Source organism: Ambystoma mexicanum, chromosome 11, assembly GCF_040938575.1.
Source record: "Ambystoma mexicanum isolate Mex_15411 chromosome 11, UKY_AmexF1_1, whole genome shotgun sequence".
NCBI lineage: Eukaryota > Metazoa > Chordata > Amphibia > Caudata > Ambystomatidae > Ambystoma > Ambystoma mexicanum.
The window spans coordinates 20,481,249-20,495,654 of record NC_090934.1 but is presented as its reverse complement, the minus strand read 5'-3'; the positions used below and the strand labels follow the sequence as shown (position 1 = coordinate 20,495,654).

General features: G+C 46.2%; 1 protein-coding gene across 2 annotated transcripts in view; it reads left to right on the top strand.

Moving 5' to 3' along the window:
- LOC138503006 (antizyme inhibitor 2-like) overlaps window positions 1-14,406 on the top strand; it is a 609,069-nt gene that overhangs the window by 584,617 nt on the left and 10,046 nt on the right. The window contains exon 9 of one of the 2 annotated variants that reach the window (XM_069622437.1): window positions 9,514-9,728. The exons of the other annotated variant lie outside the window; for it this stretch is intronic. Coding sequence (XP_069478538.1) covers window positions 9,514-9,728 — 215 coding nt within the window. The remainder of the gene's footprint in view (window positions 1-9,513; window positions 9,729-14,406) is intronic. 2 annotated transcript variants of the gene reach the window in all.

Below are 14,406 nucleotides of genomic sequence, written 5' to 3'. Positions count from 1 at the left end.
ATCCTCATACTTTGAGCAGTACACTGGGTAATATGGCAGCATCCTCATACTTTGAGCAGTACACTGGGTACTATGGCAGCATCCTCATACTGTGAGCAGCACACGGGGTAAAATGGCAGCATCCTCATACTTTGAGCAGCACACTGGGTAATATGGCAGCATCCTCATACTTTGAGCAGCACACGGGGTAATATGGCAGCATCCTCATACTTTGAGCAGCACACGGGGTAAGATGGCAGCATCCTCATACTTTGAGCAGTACACTGGGTAATATGGCAGCATCCTCATACTTTGAGCAGCACACTGGGTAATATGGCAGCATCCTCATACTTTGAGCAGTACACTGGGTAAGATGGCAGCATCCTCATACTTTGAGCAGCACACTGGGTAATATGGCAGCATCCTCATACTTTGAGCAGTACACGGGGTAAGATGGCAGCATCCTCATACTTTGAGCAGCACACGGGGTAATATGGCAGCATCCTCATACTTTGAGCAGCACACTGGGTAAGATGGCAGCATCCTCATACTTTGAGCAGCACACGGGGTAAGATGGCAGCATCCTCATACTTTGAGCAGTACACTGGGTAATATGGCAGCATCCTCATACTTTGAGCAGCACACTGGGTAATATGGCAGCATCCTCATACTTTGAGCAGCACACGGGGTAATATGGCAGCATCCTCATACTTTGAGCAGCACACGGGGTAATATGGCAGCATCCTCATACTTTGAGCAGCACACTGGGGAAGATGGCAGCATCCTCATACTTTGAGCAGTACACTGGGTAATATGGCAGCATCCTCATACTTTGAGCAGCACACTGGGGAAGATGGCAGCATCCTCATACTTTGAGCAGTACACTGGGTAATATGGCAGCATCCTCATACTTTGAGCAGTACACTGGGGAAGATGGCAGCATCCTCATACTTTGAGCAGTACACTGGGTAATATGGCAGCATCCTCCTATGCTGAGCAGTGCACAGTGTGAGATGGCAAATTCATTGCATTCTAAGCAGCCTCCTTGTTTCAGTGATTTCTTTTGGGGGCCTTGTAAAGCGTAGACTAGGCACTGGTGGGTGCCATTGTCTTATGTACAATGCACGGTGAGCAGGATACGCAATATGAGAGCTGTCAAAGCAGGATGTTATGGTCCATGCAATTAACATATATTAGTGCACACACATTTCATGTGTGGACTTAAAGGGGTAGAGAAGGGAAGGTGGCAGATACACATAAAGAAGAGGTTGTGGGGAGGGGACAGGGGTAGGCATAGTGAGGGCGTCTGGGCAAAAGGGGGGCGGGCATATAGTAAGGGGAGGGGCGATATGCTGGTACAAGAGACCCAGTTTACAATGCCAGGAGCTGGGGCTGTCATAGACAATGGAAGAGCACGTGAGTGGTGGAAATGGCACTCAAGCCAGGGGGGTGTAGGGGCCACTTTCAGAATGCAAACCTATCCTATTCATAGGAGGTCAGGAAGGGCAGTGAGAGGGGAGCAGGATAGAGGATAAGTAAAGATGGAGAGGGTCTTAAAGGGTGGTATGTACAGACCCCTAATGGGGGTAGCCTCAGCCTAAAAGAGAGGTTGATGGGGTGTCACAAGGGTATTGATAAGGTCTTGTAGGGTACTGATAGGGTGTTGTGAGGCTATTGATAGGGTGTCTTGAGGGTATTGACAGGGTGTCATGGGGTATTGATAGGGTGTTGTTGGGGTATTGATAGGGTGTCATGAGGCTATTGGTAGGATGTCATGGGGTATTGATAGGGTGTCGTGAGGCTATTGATAGGGCGTCGTGAGGGTATTTATAGGGTGTCATGGGGTATTGATAGGGTCTTGTGGGGCTATTGATAGGGTGGTGTGAGGATATTGATAGGGTGTTGTGAGGCTAGTGATAGGGTTTCATTGGGTATGGATAGGGTGTCGTGAGACTATTGATAGGGTGTCTTGAGGGTATTGATAGGGTTTCTGGAGGGTATTTCTAGAGTGTCATGGGGTATTGATAGGGTGTTGTGAGGGTATTGATAGGGTGTCTTGAGGGTATTGATAGGGTGTCATGGGGTATTGATAGGGTGTTGTGAGGCTATTGATAGGGTAGCAATAGGGTATTGATATGGTGTCCTTAGGGTATTGATAGGGTGTCTTGATCGTATTTATAGGGTGTTGTGAGGCTATTGATAGGGTGTCTTGAGGCTATTGATAGGGTATCTTGAGGCTAATGATAGGGTGTCATGAGGGTATTGATAGGGTGTCTCTAGCATATTGCTAGGGAGTCATAAGGCTATTGATAGGGTGTCATGAGGGTATTGATAGAGTGTCTCTAGCGTATTGCTAGGGAGTCATAAGGCTATTGATAGGGTGTCATGAGGGTATTGATAGGGTGTCTCTAGCATATTGCTAGGGAGTCATAAGGCTATTGATAGGGTGTCATGAGGGTATTGCTAGGTTATCTCATCACTTCCCGCACCTGCCGATACCACCTCTACAATATTCGCAAAATCTGCCCCTCTCTCACATTCCAATTTTCTCGCTCATTTTTTCCCACCTCTTCTACTGCTGCTCTCTATTCTTTGGACTTCCCTCTTCTCAGCTTACCCCTCTTAAATCCATCTACCACTCTGCCATTCGTACCCTTTGTCTCCTTACCTCCCACGACTCCATCTCCTCTTCGATCTCTCGCCTTGGCTGGCTACCTTTCCACCTACAACTAAAATTCCACTTTATCTGCCTTGTTTTCAAATCCCTCCATGGACTTGCTCCTCCTTATCTCTCCTCCCTTCTCTCCTTCTACTCCCCCTCTCGCTCCCTTCGTTCCGCTGACCGCTTCCTTCTCACTGTACCTCCTTCCCCCTGTGCTTCCTCCCGGTTCTGCTCCTTTCACCTTCTTGCTCCACTGCACTGGAACTCTCTCCCCCTCCCAATCCGCTCTTCCTCTACCCTCACCTCATTTCGCACTTCCCTTAAATCCCTCCTTCTCCATTCCCCACCTTGAAGCCCCCCCACTACCCTCTTCATTACCCCCCCTGTTTCTCCCCTCTTTCAATTCCTCTCTCCCCTCTCCCATTACATTCTTTCTCCCCTTTCTTCTACACTTATTCATCCTTCTCCTGCCCCCTCAACACGCCTATCCCCACTCCTCTTCCCCCCCCTCTCAGTTAATTGCTCCTTGCACTGTTTTGTAGAATGATTCAAGTTGTATTCTTGCTCACAATGTTAATTGTTGTTATTTCTCTGTATTTGTTGTTCCATTGTACAGCGCCTTGGTGTAAGGCTCTCAATAAATAAATAAATCAATTAATCAATCAATCAATCTTGAGGCTATTGATAGGCTGTCATGAGGGAATTTATAGGGTGTCTCCTGAGTATTGCTAGGGTGTCGTAAGGCTATTGATAGGGTGTCATGAGGGTATTGATAGGGTGTCATGAGGCTATTGATAGGCTGTCATAAGGGTATTGATAGGGTGTCATGAGGGTATTGCTAGGGTGTCGTAAGGCTATTGATAGGGTGTCATGAGGGTATTGCTAGGGTGTCATGAGGCTATTGATAGGCTGTCATAAGGGTATTGATAGGGTGTCATGAGGGTATTGCTAGGCTGTCATAAGGGTATTGATAGGGTGTCATGAGGGTATTGCTAGGGTGTCGTAAGGCTATTGATAGGGTGTCATGAGGGTATTGCTAGGGTGTCATGAGGATATTGATAGGATGTTGTGAAGCTATTGATAGTGTGGTGTGAGGCTATTGATAGGGTGTTGTGAGGGTGTTGATAGGGTGTCTTGAGGCTATTGATATGTTATCTTGAGGCTATTGATAGGGTATTGTGAGGGTATTGATAAGGTGTCTTTAGGGTATTTATAGGGTGTCGTGAGGCTATTGATAGGGTGTCATGAGGATATTGATAGGGTGTCTTGAGGGTATTCATAGGGTGTCGTGAGGTTATTGATGGAGAAATTACAGACTAGGATCTAGACTGTCCAAGCCACCATCTGCCTATATAAACAGCCGCTTCCAACCACGGCCCTCACAGTCCTCACTCAACTCCTCCAAATCTGTACCCACTCCTAAACTGATCTCGTGTACCAACTCCCCTGGTACTTCCATTACCATCAACAAAGGCCCCACCAGGAACCTTACAAAGGATACTCATCTCATTAAGGGAGGCCTAATAAACTCTAAATCAATTGTCACCCATGCCTCAGAAATTGCTGATATCATCACTTGCAACCAACTAGACTTCTTCGCTGTCACTGAGACCTGGCTCCAAAAAGCAGCCAGCCTGCCTTGATGCTAGCGGTCCCAGCCAACTTCTCTATCATTCGAAAAGATAGAGAAACATCCAAAAGGGGCGGTGGGGCACTCATCTACAAACCTGATCTAACAATCTAAGAGATAGAACTAATGCTACTGCCATCAGCGGCGTTACTCTCAATTAAAATGGGAATATCCCCTTCACGCACCATTACTGTGCATTTGATCTATAGACCTCCTGTCCTTCTAGGAGCCTTTGAAGATGACATAACATCTCTTTTGAACACTAACGTGAAACCTGGGACACAAATGATCCTACTAGGCGACTTTAACTTGGGCCTTAACGACCCTAAAGATACTAATGCCACCATCCTAGCAAACACTATCGTGGAAGCTGGACGCACTATCAGGAACAACGGACCCACTCACTCCAAAGGCCGCACCTTGGACTGGGTTGCAGATATCAACTGCACCTCCTGTATTACCGCCACTGACCCTTGCATTTGGACTGATCACTACCTGATCTCGTTTATCGTCCAGGACATTCCTCAAACTAACACCACTAAACCAATGGCACCACCAGCCCTTACCAGATGCAAAAAGAATATAACAGTCATTAACCTCCTACCGCTGCTCCATCCCATTACCAATCCCTCCTACCTATCTACCAATCCTACAGAACTGGTTGATCTGTACAACAACACTATCAACACAGCCATAGACATTATTGTGCCTCTAGAATTGAGCAAAGCTAAACCTCTGGCTCATCTGAACACGTGGTTTACCCCCAGCCTAAAAATACTGTGCAAAGAAAAAAGACAGGCAGAAACTAGTTGGGAAAAAACCCATCAACTCAGAATAAAAATCTCCTCACCTCCCTCACCGACCGATACAAAAAGGAAATCATACAAACTTTCAATGACAGAATCAAAAAACCAAATTCAAGTACTAGGGAAATCTTCCAATTTCTTAGAGAATTAGAATCCCCAATTGCACCTGCAGACTCATGCACCAAAAATAAAATCTGGAGCACTAACATCCAAAACGTCTTCTTCAATAAAATCACCATGTTACAAGACAAAAGCTCAGCTAAAAAAACCTCCCTCCAAAAGATTGCGCTTGCTACCTAGGAAGCCATCTTGCAAGAACTCACCAACAACCAAATTAAACCTCATAACCAATTCAAATTCAGGTCAATCTCTACTATTGAGACTGAAAGTATCATCACCTCACTTAAACCTTCCCAATGCCTGGGGGACACTTGCCCAGCATCCATCATTAAAGAAGCTGCTAAGAACCTAGCCCCGTTCGTTACCACCTTCATTAACTCCTCTTTCAAATCCTGCTCGGTACCAACCAACCTCAAAGATGCCTGGGTACTACCCCTGCTAAAAAAGCCTAACCTGGACCCTAACGTCCCAACTAATTACAGGCATATTACGACAGTACCGTTTCTCCTTAAAATCTTCGATAGAGCTGCATATTTACAGATTGAATCTTACTTGGAGATTAACAATTTACTAGGTACCAGAAAATCGGGTTTCAGACCAAGACATGGGACTGAGACGGCCCTTCTTGATCTTAAGAACCAACTAGATGAGCGAAAAGACAGAGGAGAAATCTCCATTCTCCTACTCCTAGACTTGTCGGCCGCATTCGATCTGGTTGACCACAAAGTGCTATGCAACCACCTCAAATCGTTTGCCAACTTTTCCTTAGAGGCTACTACATGTATAAACTCTTTCCTTGTTAAGAGAACTATAAGAGTCTTTTCGCCCTCCTCAGCAGCAGGCCCAGTACCTATAACATGTGGCGAATCACAGGGGTCCTGTTTCTCCCCCACTTTGTATAATATATTTACAAAGCCGTTCTTTGATATACTGGACAATCTGGGTGTGTCATATACTAATTATGCAGACGACACCCAGATCCTCATCCCCATCCAGGGAGACTACGACAAAGACACAAGCCTCATAAACAAGATGTACCATATCATACAAATCTGGATGGCCACCCACGGGTTATGTTTCAATGACGAAAAGACCAAACTCCTAATAACTGGGTCCACCAGTAAACTAAACAAACTCTCTCACCAATACAATTCCATCACCATTGATGGTATTAAAGGGATAGTCCAGTAAAAAATGTATTTAAAAAATAGATAGGCAACATTAAAAAAAAATACTAGCACTTTTTTTTAAAACTTCCTATGTAAAATTTTGAGCTATTCAAGCTCAAAATTCGCAAAAGCAAACACATGGGCGCATCCATTTTGTGAAATGGATGCCCGCCTGTGCTGGCTTTTGCTTTTGCGGCACTAATGAAGGAAAGGCCAGCCAGCTGTAGTAAACAAAAGCTAACGCTGGGTGGCTTTTCCTTCATTGGTGCTGTACGCGGAGGACAGGGACCGGAGACCAGAGCAGGAAAGCTGCAGCTGAATCTCGGTAAGTGCTATTTATTTTTTTTTTTAAATAAGCACTAGCTGCATTTTTATTTCTAAGTTTTCCGGGCTGGAGGAGCACGGAAAACTTAGAAATAAAACTGCAGCTTTCAAAACGTTGTATTTATGTTTGCGGTCGCTTTTGAAGCGACAGCAAACATAAATACAACGTTGTGTTTGAAAACGCTGCGGTTTTTCTTTACAAGTTTCTCAGGCTCCTCTGGCTCGGAGGAGCCTGAGAAACTCGGAAAGAAAAACCGCAGTGTTTTCAAACACAACTGCGTTGTGTTTCTGCCTGCTGTGGCTATCACTTTGGGTTTCCGGTGCTCCCGCAGGGGAGCACCTGAGATCCAAAGTGAAAGCCAAAGCAGGCAGAAACACAGCGCGGTTGTGTTTACATGCTGCAGTGTTTCTGCCTACAGCTGATTTCCCATTTGGGGCTCTCAGGCTCACCACGGGGGGCCGAGAGCCCCAAATGGGAAATGCTAAATGCTGCAGTGTTTCTGCCTAAATCTGATTTCCCATTTGGGGCTGTCGGGCCACCCGTGGGGAGCCCGATAACCCCAACTGGGAAAGCAGATTTAGGCAGAAACACAACCTTGTTGTGTTTCTCCCTGCCTTGGCTTTCACTTTGGGTCTCCGGTGCTCCCCTGCGGGAGCACCTGAGATCCAAAGTGAAAGCCAAAGCAGGCAGAAACACAACGCGGTTGTGTTTACATGCTGCAGTGTTTCTGCCTACAGCTGATTTCCCATTTGGGGCTCTCAGGCTCCCCACGGGGGGCCGAGAGCCCCAAATGGGAAATGCTAAATGCTGCAGTGTTTCTGCCTAAATCTGATTTCCCATTTGGGGCTGTCGGGCCCCCCGTGGGGAGCCCGATAACCCCAACTGGGAAAGCAGATTTAGGCAGAAACACAACCTTGTTGTGTTTCTCCCTGCCTTGGCTTTCACTTTGGGTCTCCGGTGCTCCCCTGGGGGAGCACCGGAGACCCAAAGTGATAGCCACAGCAGGCAGAAACACAACGCGGTTGTGTTTGAAAACTCTGCGGTTTTTCTTTCCGAGTTTCTCAGGCTCCTCCGAGCCTGAGGAGCCTGAGAAACTTGGAAAGAAAAAACGCAGCGTTTTCAAACACAACGTTGTATTTATGTTTGCGGTCGCTTCAAAAGCGACCGCAAACATAAATACAATGTTTTTAAAGCTGCAGTTTTATTTCTAAGTTTTCCGGGCTCCTCCAGCCCGGAAAACTTAGAAAAAAACCTGCAGCTAGTGCTTATTTTTTAAAAAAAAAAATAGCACTTACCGAGATTCAGCTGCAGCTTTCCTGCTCTGGTCTCCGGTCCCCGTCCTCCGCGTACAGCACCAATGAAGGAAAAGCCACCCAGCGGTAGCTTTTGTTTACTACAGCTGGCTGGCTTTTCCTTCATTAGTGCCGCAAAAGCAAAAGCCAGCACAGGCGGGCATCCATTTCACAAAATGGATGCGCCCATGTGCTTGCTTTTGCGAATTTTGAGCTATTTGCGAATTTTGAGCTTGAATAGCTCAAAATTTTACATAGGAAGTTTAAAAAAAAAGTGCTAGTATTTTTTTTTTAATATTGCCTATCTATTTTTTACATAACATTTTTTGCTGGGCTATCCCTTTAAGATCAAAGTCACCAAAGAAGTGAAAACATTAGGTTTTTACTTAGACTCTGCTCTCAACCTTAACAAGCAAATAAATGCCACAGCTTCAGCAACCAGTTACACATGCAAATTAATATATGCCTGCAAACCTGTCTTGACCACTGAAAGTTGCACCCAATTGCATGGGCACTAATCCTATCGAAACTGGATGACTGCAATGCACTCTACTCAGGAACTAGTAAACAAACTTCAAACCCTCCAAATGAATGCCCTAAGAACAGCCTTGGGCATCCCCAAAGGTCAGCATATATTTGACCAACGACGAGCCGCCAACTGTCTCGCCATGAAAGACAGAATTAAACTTAAAACACTAAACCTAACATACAAATGCCTCAACAACAAAGCACCGGTATACCTTATTGAAAAATTCATCAAAAATACATCTGAAAGCCCTATCAGAAAGGCACAATCCAATAGCATCAGAATCCCCAACATTAAACTCAAAAGAACCGGAGGATCCAGCTTCCCAGTCTTGGCAGCACAACTCTGGACCTCACTACCAGACACCTTAAGAGCCTCACCCTCCTTCCATTCATTCAAAATCATTGTTAAACAATGGCTGCACTCTAGTGAGCACTGACGCTCTATTCTATAATCTGCATAAATATAGCTATGTTACTGTACCTGTACTACAATGACCAGCTATGACATGTATATATGCCTCACTGCACTTTAGCCACGCTCTTATACTCCACTGTAATGTATCCTTTGTATACTGATGTTCTCCTGTAACTTTCTTGCTATGCTGTAATTGTAATGTACTCGTTGTACGCGGATGTTACCTTGTAACTTTCGTGCTATGCTGTAACTGTATCCAAAAACTGCATACAAGCGCCCAGATGCCTAATAGCCCGGTGCGCTCTATCAATAAATCAACAATACAATACAATACAATTGATAGTGTGTCGTGAGGCTATTGATAGGGTGTTGCTGAGGGCTTTGCTGCCTTCTGAGATTGTGAGTTTATCAGCAAGATGTTTGGGGGAACTCATGAGTAGTTGGCGATAGCTTGCTAGCTGACGTGAGCTTTTTGCACCGACACTGAATAGAACCTTCTGAAGACATCTCCGCTCTTGCTATGAAGTGTTTGTGCTGTTCCACCTTTTTAAGTGCTTAATGCTCATTCCTCCCTTTCTCCTACACAGAAACCCTGTGGGCCGCAGCTACTTCATCCCAGCACCCTCTGGGGTCAGACCTTGGATGGTGCGGATAAGATCCTGGATGACGTGGCGCTTCCCGAGCTGCAGATTAGTGATTGGCTGGTCTTCCAGAACATGGGTGCCTACAGCGTGTCTGCCTCCACCACATTCAATGGCTTTGTGCCCATGCCTGTCCATGTCCTACACCACGCAGATGCCTGGTAAAACTCCAGATGATATATCCAGACTTCCATCTAGATATTATCCAGACAGACTCTCAGCTGGATATTCAGACTCTCATCTGGGTATCCAGACACTCATTGGGGTATGCAGACTCTCATCTGGGTATCCAGGCTCTGACCTGGATATCCAGAATCTCATTTGGGTATCAGACTCTCATCAGGATCTCCGGACTCTCATCTGGATCTCCGGACTCTCATCTGGATATCCAGACTCTCATCTGGATCTCTGGACTCTCATCTGGATCTCCAGACTCTTATCTGGATATTCAGACTCTCGTCTGGATATCCGGACTCACATCTGGATATCCAGACTCTCATTTGGATCTCTGGACTCTTATCTGGATCTCTGGACTCTCATCTGGATATCCAGACTCTCATCTGGATCTCTGGACTCTCATCTGGATCTCCAGACTCTTATCTGGATATTCAGACTCTCGTCTGGATATCCGGACTCACTCTCATCTGGATCTCCAGAATCTCACCTGGGTATGTAGACTCATTTGGGTATGCAGACTCTCATCTGGGTATCCAGACTCTCACCTGGATATCCAGACTCTCATCTGGGTATCCAGACTCTTATCTGGGTATTCGGACTCTCATCTGGATATCCAGACTCTCATCTGGAGCTCCAGACTCTCACCTGGATATCCAGACTCTCATCTGGGTATTCAGACTCTCATCTGGATATCCAGACTCTCATCTGGATCTCCAGACTCTTATCTGGGTATGTAGACTCATTTGGGTATGCAGACTCTCATATGGGTATCCAGACTCTCACCTGGATATCCAGAATCTCATCTGGATATCCGGACTCTCATCTGGGTATCCAGACTCTCACCTGGATATCCAGACTCTCATCTGGGTATCCAGACTCTCATCTGGGTATGCAGACTCTCCTTTGGGCATCCAGACTCTCACCTGGATATCCAGACTTGCATCTGGGTATCCAGACTCTCATCTGGATATCCAGACTCTCATCTCATCTGGATATCCAGACTCTCATCTGGGTATGTAGACTCATTTGGGTATGCAGACTCTCATCTGGATATCCAGACTCTCATCTGGATCTCCCTACTCTCATCTGGATATCCGGACTCTCATCTGGGTATGTAGACTTATTTATGTATGGAGACTCTCATCCGGGTCTCCAGACTCTCACCTGGATATCCAAACTCTCATCTGGGTATCCAGACTCTCATCTGAATATCCAGACTCTCATCTGGATGGCCAGACTCTCATCTGGGTATCCAGACTCTCACCTGGATCTCCAGACTCTCATCTGGATATCCAGACTCTCATCTGGGTATCCAGACTCTCATCTGGATATCAGACTCTCAGCTGGATATCCAGACTCTCATCTGGATATCCAGACTCTCATCTGGATCTTATCTAGACAGATTCTCAGACTCTCAGCTGGATACTTGGACTCTCATCTGGGTATCCAGACTCTCATCTGGATCTCCCTACTCTCATCTGGATAGCCGGACTCTCATCTGGGTATGTAGACTCATTTAGGTATGCAGCCTCTCATCCGGGTATCCAGACTCTCACCTGGATATCCAAACTCTCATCTGGGTATCCAGACTCTCATCTGAATATCCAGACTCTCATCTGGATGGCCAGACTCTCATCTGGGTATCCAGACTCTCACCTGGATCTCCAGACTCTCACCTGGATATCCAGACTCTCACGTGGATATCCAGACTCTCATCTGGATATCCGGAGTCTCAGCTGGATCTCCAGACTCTCATCTGGATCTCCAGACTCTCATCTGGATCTTATCCAGACAGACTCTCAGACTCTCAGCTGGATATTCAGACTCTCATCTGGGTATCCAGACTCACATCTGGATATCCAGACTCTCATTTGGATCTCTGGACTCTTATCTGGATCTCCGGACTCTCATCTGGATATCCAGACTCTCATCTGGATCTCTGGACTCTCATCTGGATCTCCAGACTCTTATCTGGATATTCAGACTCTCGTCTGGATATCCGGACTCACATCTGGATATCCAGACTCTCATCTGGATCTCCAGACTCTCACCTGGGTATGTAGACTCATTTGGGTATGCAGACTCTCATCTGGGTATCCAGACTCTCACCTGGATATCCAGACTCTCATCTGGGTATCCAGACTCTCACCTGGATATCCAGACTCTCATCTGGGTATCCAGACTCTCATCTGGGTATTCGGACTCTCATCTGGATATCCGGACTCTCATCTGGAGCTCCAGACTCTCACCTGGATATCCAGACTCTCATCTGGGTATTCAGACTCTCATCTGGATATCCAGACTCTCATCTGGATCTCCAGACTCTCATCTGGGTATGTAGACTCATTTGGGTATGCAGACTCTCATATGGGTATCCAGACTCTCACCTGGATATCCAGACTCTCACCTGGATATCCAGAATCTCATCTGGATATCCGGACTCTCATCTGGATATCCAGACTCTCACCTGGATATCCAGACTCTCACCTGGATATCCAGACTCTCATCTGGGTATCCAGACTCTCATCTGGGTATGCAGACTCTCCTTTGGGCATCCAGACTCTCACCTGGATATCCAGACTTGCATCTGGGTATCCAGACTCTCATCTGGATATCCAGACTCTCATCTCATCTGGATATCCAGACTCTCATTTGGGTATGTAGACTGATTTGGGTATGCAGACTCTCATCTGGATATCCAGACTCTCATCTGGATCTCCCTACTCTCATCTGGATATCCGGACTCTCATCTGGGTATGTAGACTTATTTATGTATGGAGACTCTCATCCGGGTCTCCAGACTCTCACCTGGATATCCAAACTCTCATCTGGGTATCCAGACTCTCATCTGAATATCCAGACTCTCATCTGGATATCCAGACTCTCATCTGGGTATCCAGACTCTCATCTGGATATCAGACTCTCAGCTGGATATCCAGACTCTCATCTGGATCTTATCTAGACAGATTCTCAGACTCTCAGCTGGATATTCGGACTCTCATCTGGGTATCCAGACTCTCATCTGGATCTCCCTACTCTCATCTGGATATCCGGACTCTCATCAGGGTATGTAGACTCATTTAGGTATGCAGCCTCTCATCCGGGTATCCAGACTCTCACCTGGATATCCAAACTCTCATCTGGGTATCCAGACTCTCATCTGAATATCCGGACTCTCATCTGGATGGCCAGACTCTCATCTGGGTATCCAGACTCTCACCTGGATCTCCAGACTCTCACCTGGATCTCCAGACTCTCACCTGGATATCCAGACTCTCATCTGGATATCCGGAGTCTCAGCTGGATATCCAGACTCTCATCTGGATCTCCAGACTCTCATCTGGATCTCCAGACTCTCATCTGGATCTTATCCAGACAGACTCTCAGACTCTCATCTTGATATCCAGACTCTCATCTTGATATCCAGACTCTCATCTTGATATCCAGACTCTCATCTGGGTAGCCAATCTACAGATTATTGAGCTTCAATGGGGCGCCAGCTGTGAAGGCACCCGCTTTGTACCCTAGTCACAGCACAGGGAAAGGGCAGCAACATCTAAGCATTCACAGGCTTTGGGAACATGCAGATCAGACAATTGCACACACAAAGGAAAATAAAGAAGTGCAGAAGACAAAAAGAAGAGAGCAGTAGTGCTGAGAATAAAATAAGTGACAGGCCACACAAGGCGTCTTGATGTGGAAGAAATCAACAGTCGGTGCAGCGTGGGCCTGCATCACACATGTGTTCAATCTTCTTGGGCAAACCTCTCCTTAAGACAAGGTTTTTTAACCGTGGAATAGAAGAAGGTCTGCACAGATTGTACGTCAACTGGGAGCTGGTTCCAGGTGGAGGCGCCACCAACATGGAGGGTCCTTTTCTTTAACGGTGAAGCCTCCACTGACCTAGACCCTAAAATCTTCTCCACATATTGTCACTCCCTTGCAACTCTGCTTCCCCCCAGATGTCCCTACCACTAAGACTTGTCAAGCGCTCTGTTGCTTCCTGAAGCTAGGTCTGCACTCAATAAATACCCCAGTAATAATGATAATAATAATAATAATAATAATAATAATGATCTTAGACAGGCGTGGTCACTGTTCCGATTGGCTCTAAGGATGAAGTGAAAGCCAGCAGCCCAGGCGTCATTTGTTCCCATGGTTTCCTGCCCAAAAGGAACCTGCTGCTTTCTTCTGAATAGCTGCAGCTGCTCTGCCTGTTTTTTTCGAAGGCTTAAGAGTAGACAGGTGCAATAGTTGAGGAGAGAAAGAACCATGGACGCCATCATTTGAATTCTTTCCGACATAATCAATGATGGAAGAGAGCACCCCAGGATGTGAAATGGAAAATAAGATTTTGATGATAATTTCTTGAATCAGTGCTATAAAGGAAAGACAGATGTCAAAATAACTTCCAAATTCTGGGTCCCTATGGTCCGAGGTGAATCAAAACGGAGAGAAGGGGGGATAGAAGTGCCAATGTGGATGATCTCGGTCTTCATAGCGCTCAGGCAAAAGCCTTGGTCACTTATGCAGAAATGGACCTGGAGTAAGCATGCAGAAATGTGACATAGACAGGCAACATAGTCGCAGTTTGCGTGTCGTCCACATATGTACAGAAGGAGGAAGTGTGTAGCATGATGGGATCAGCTGATGGTTTCATCT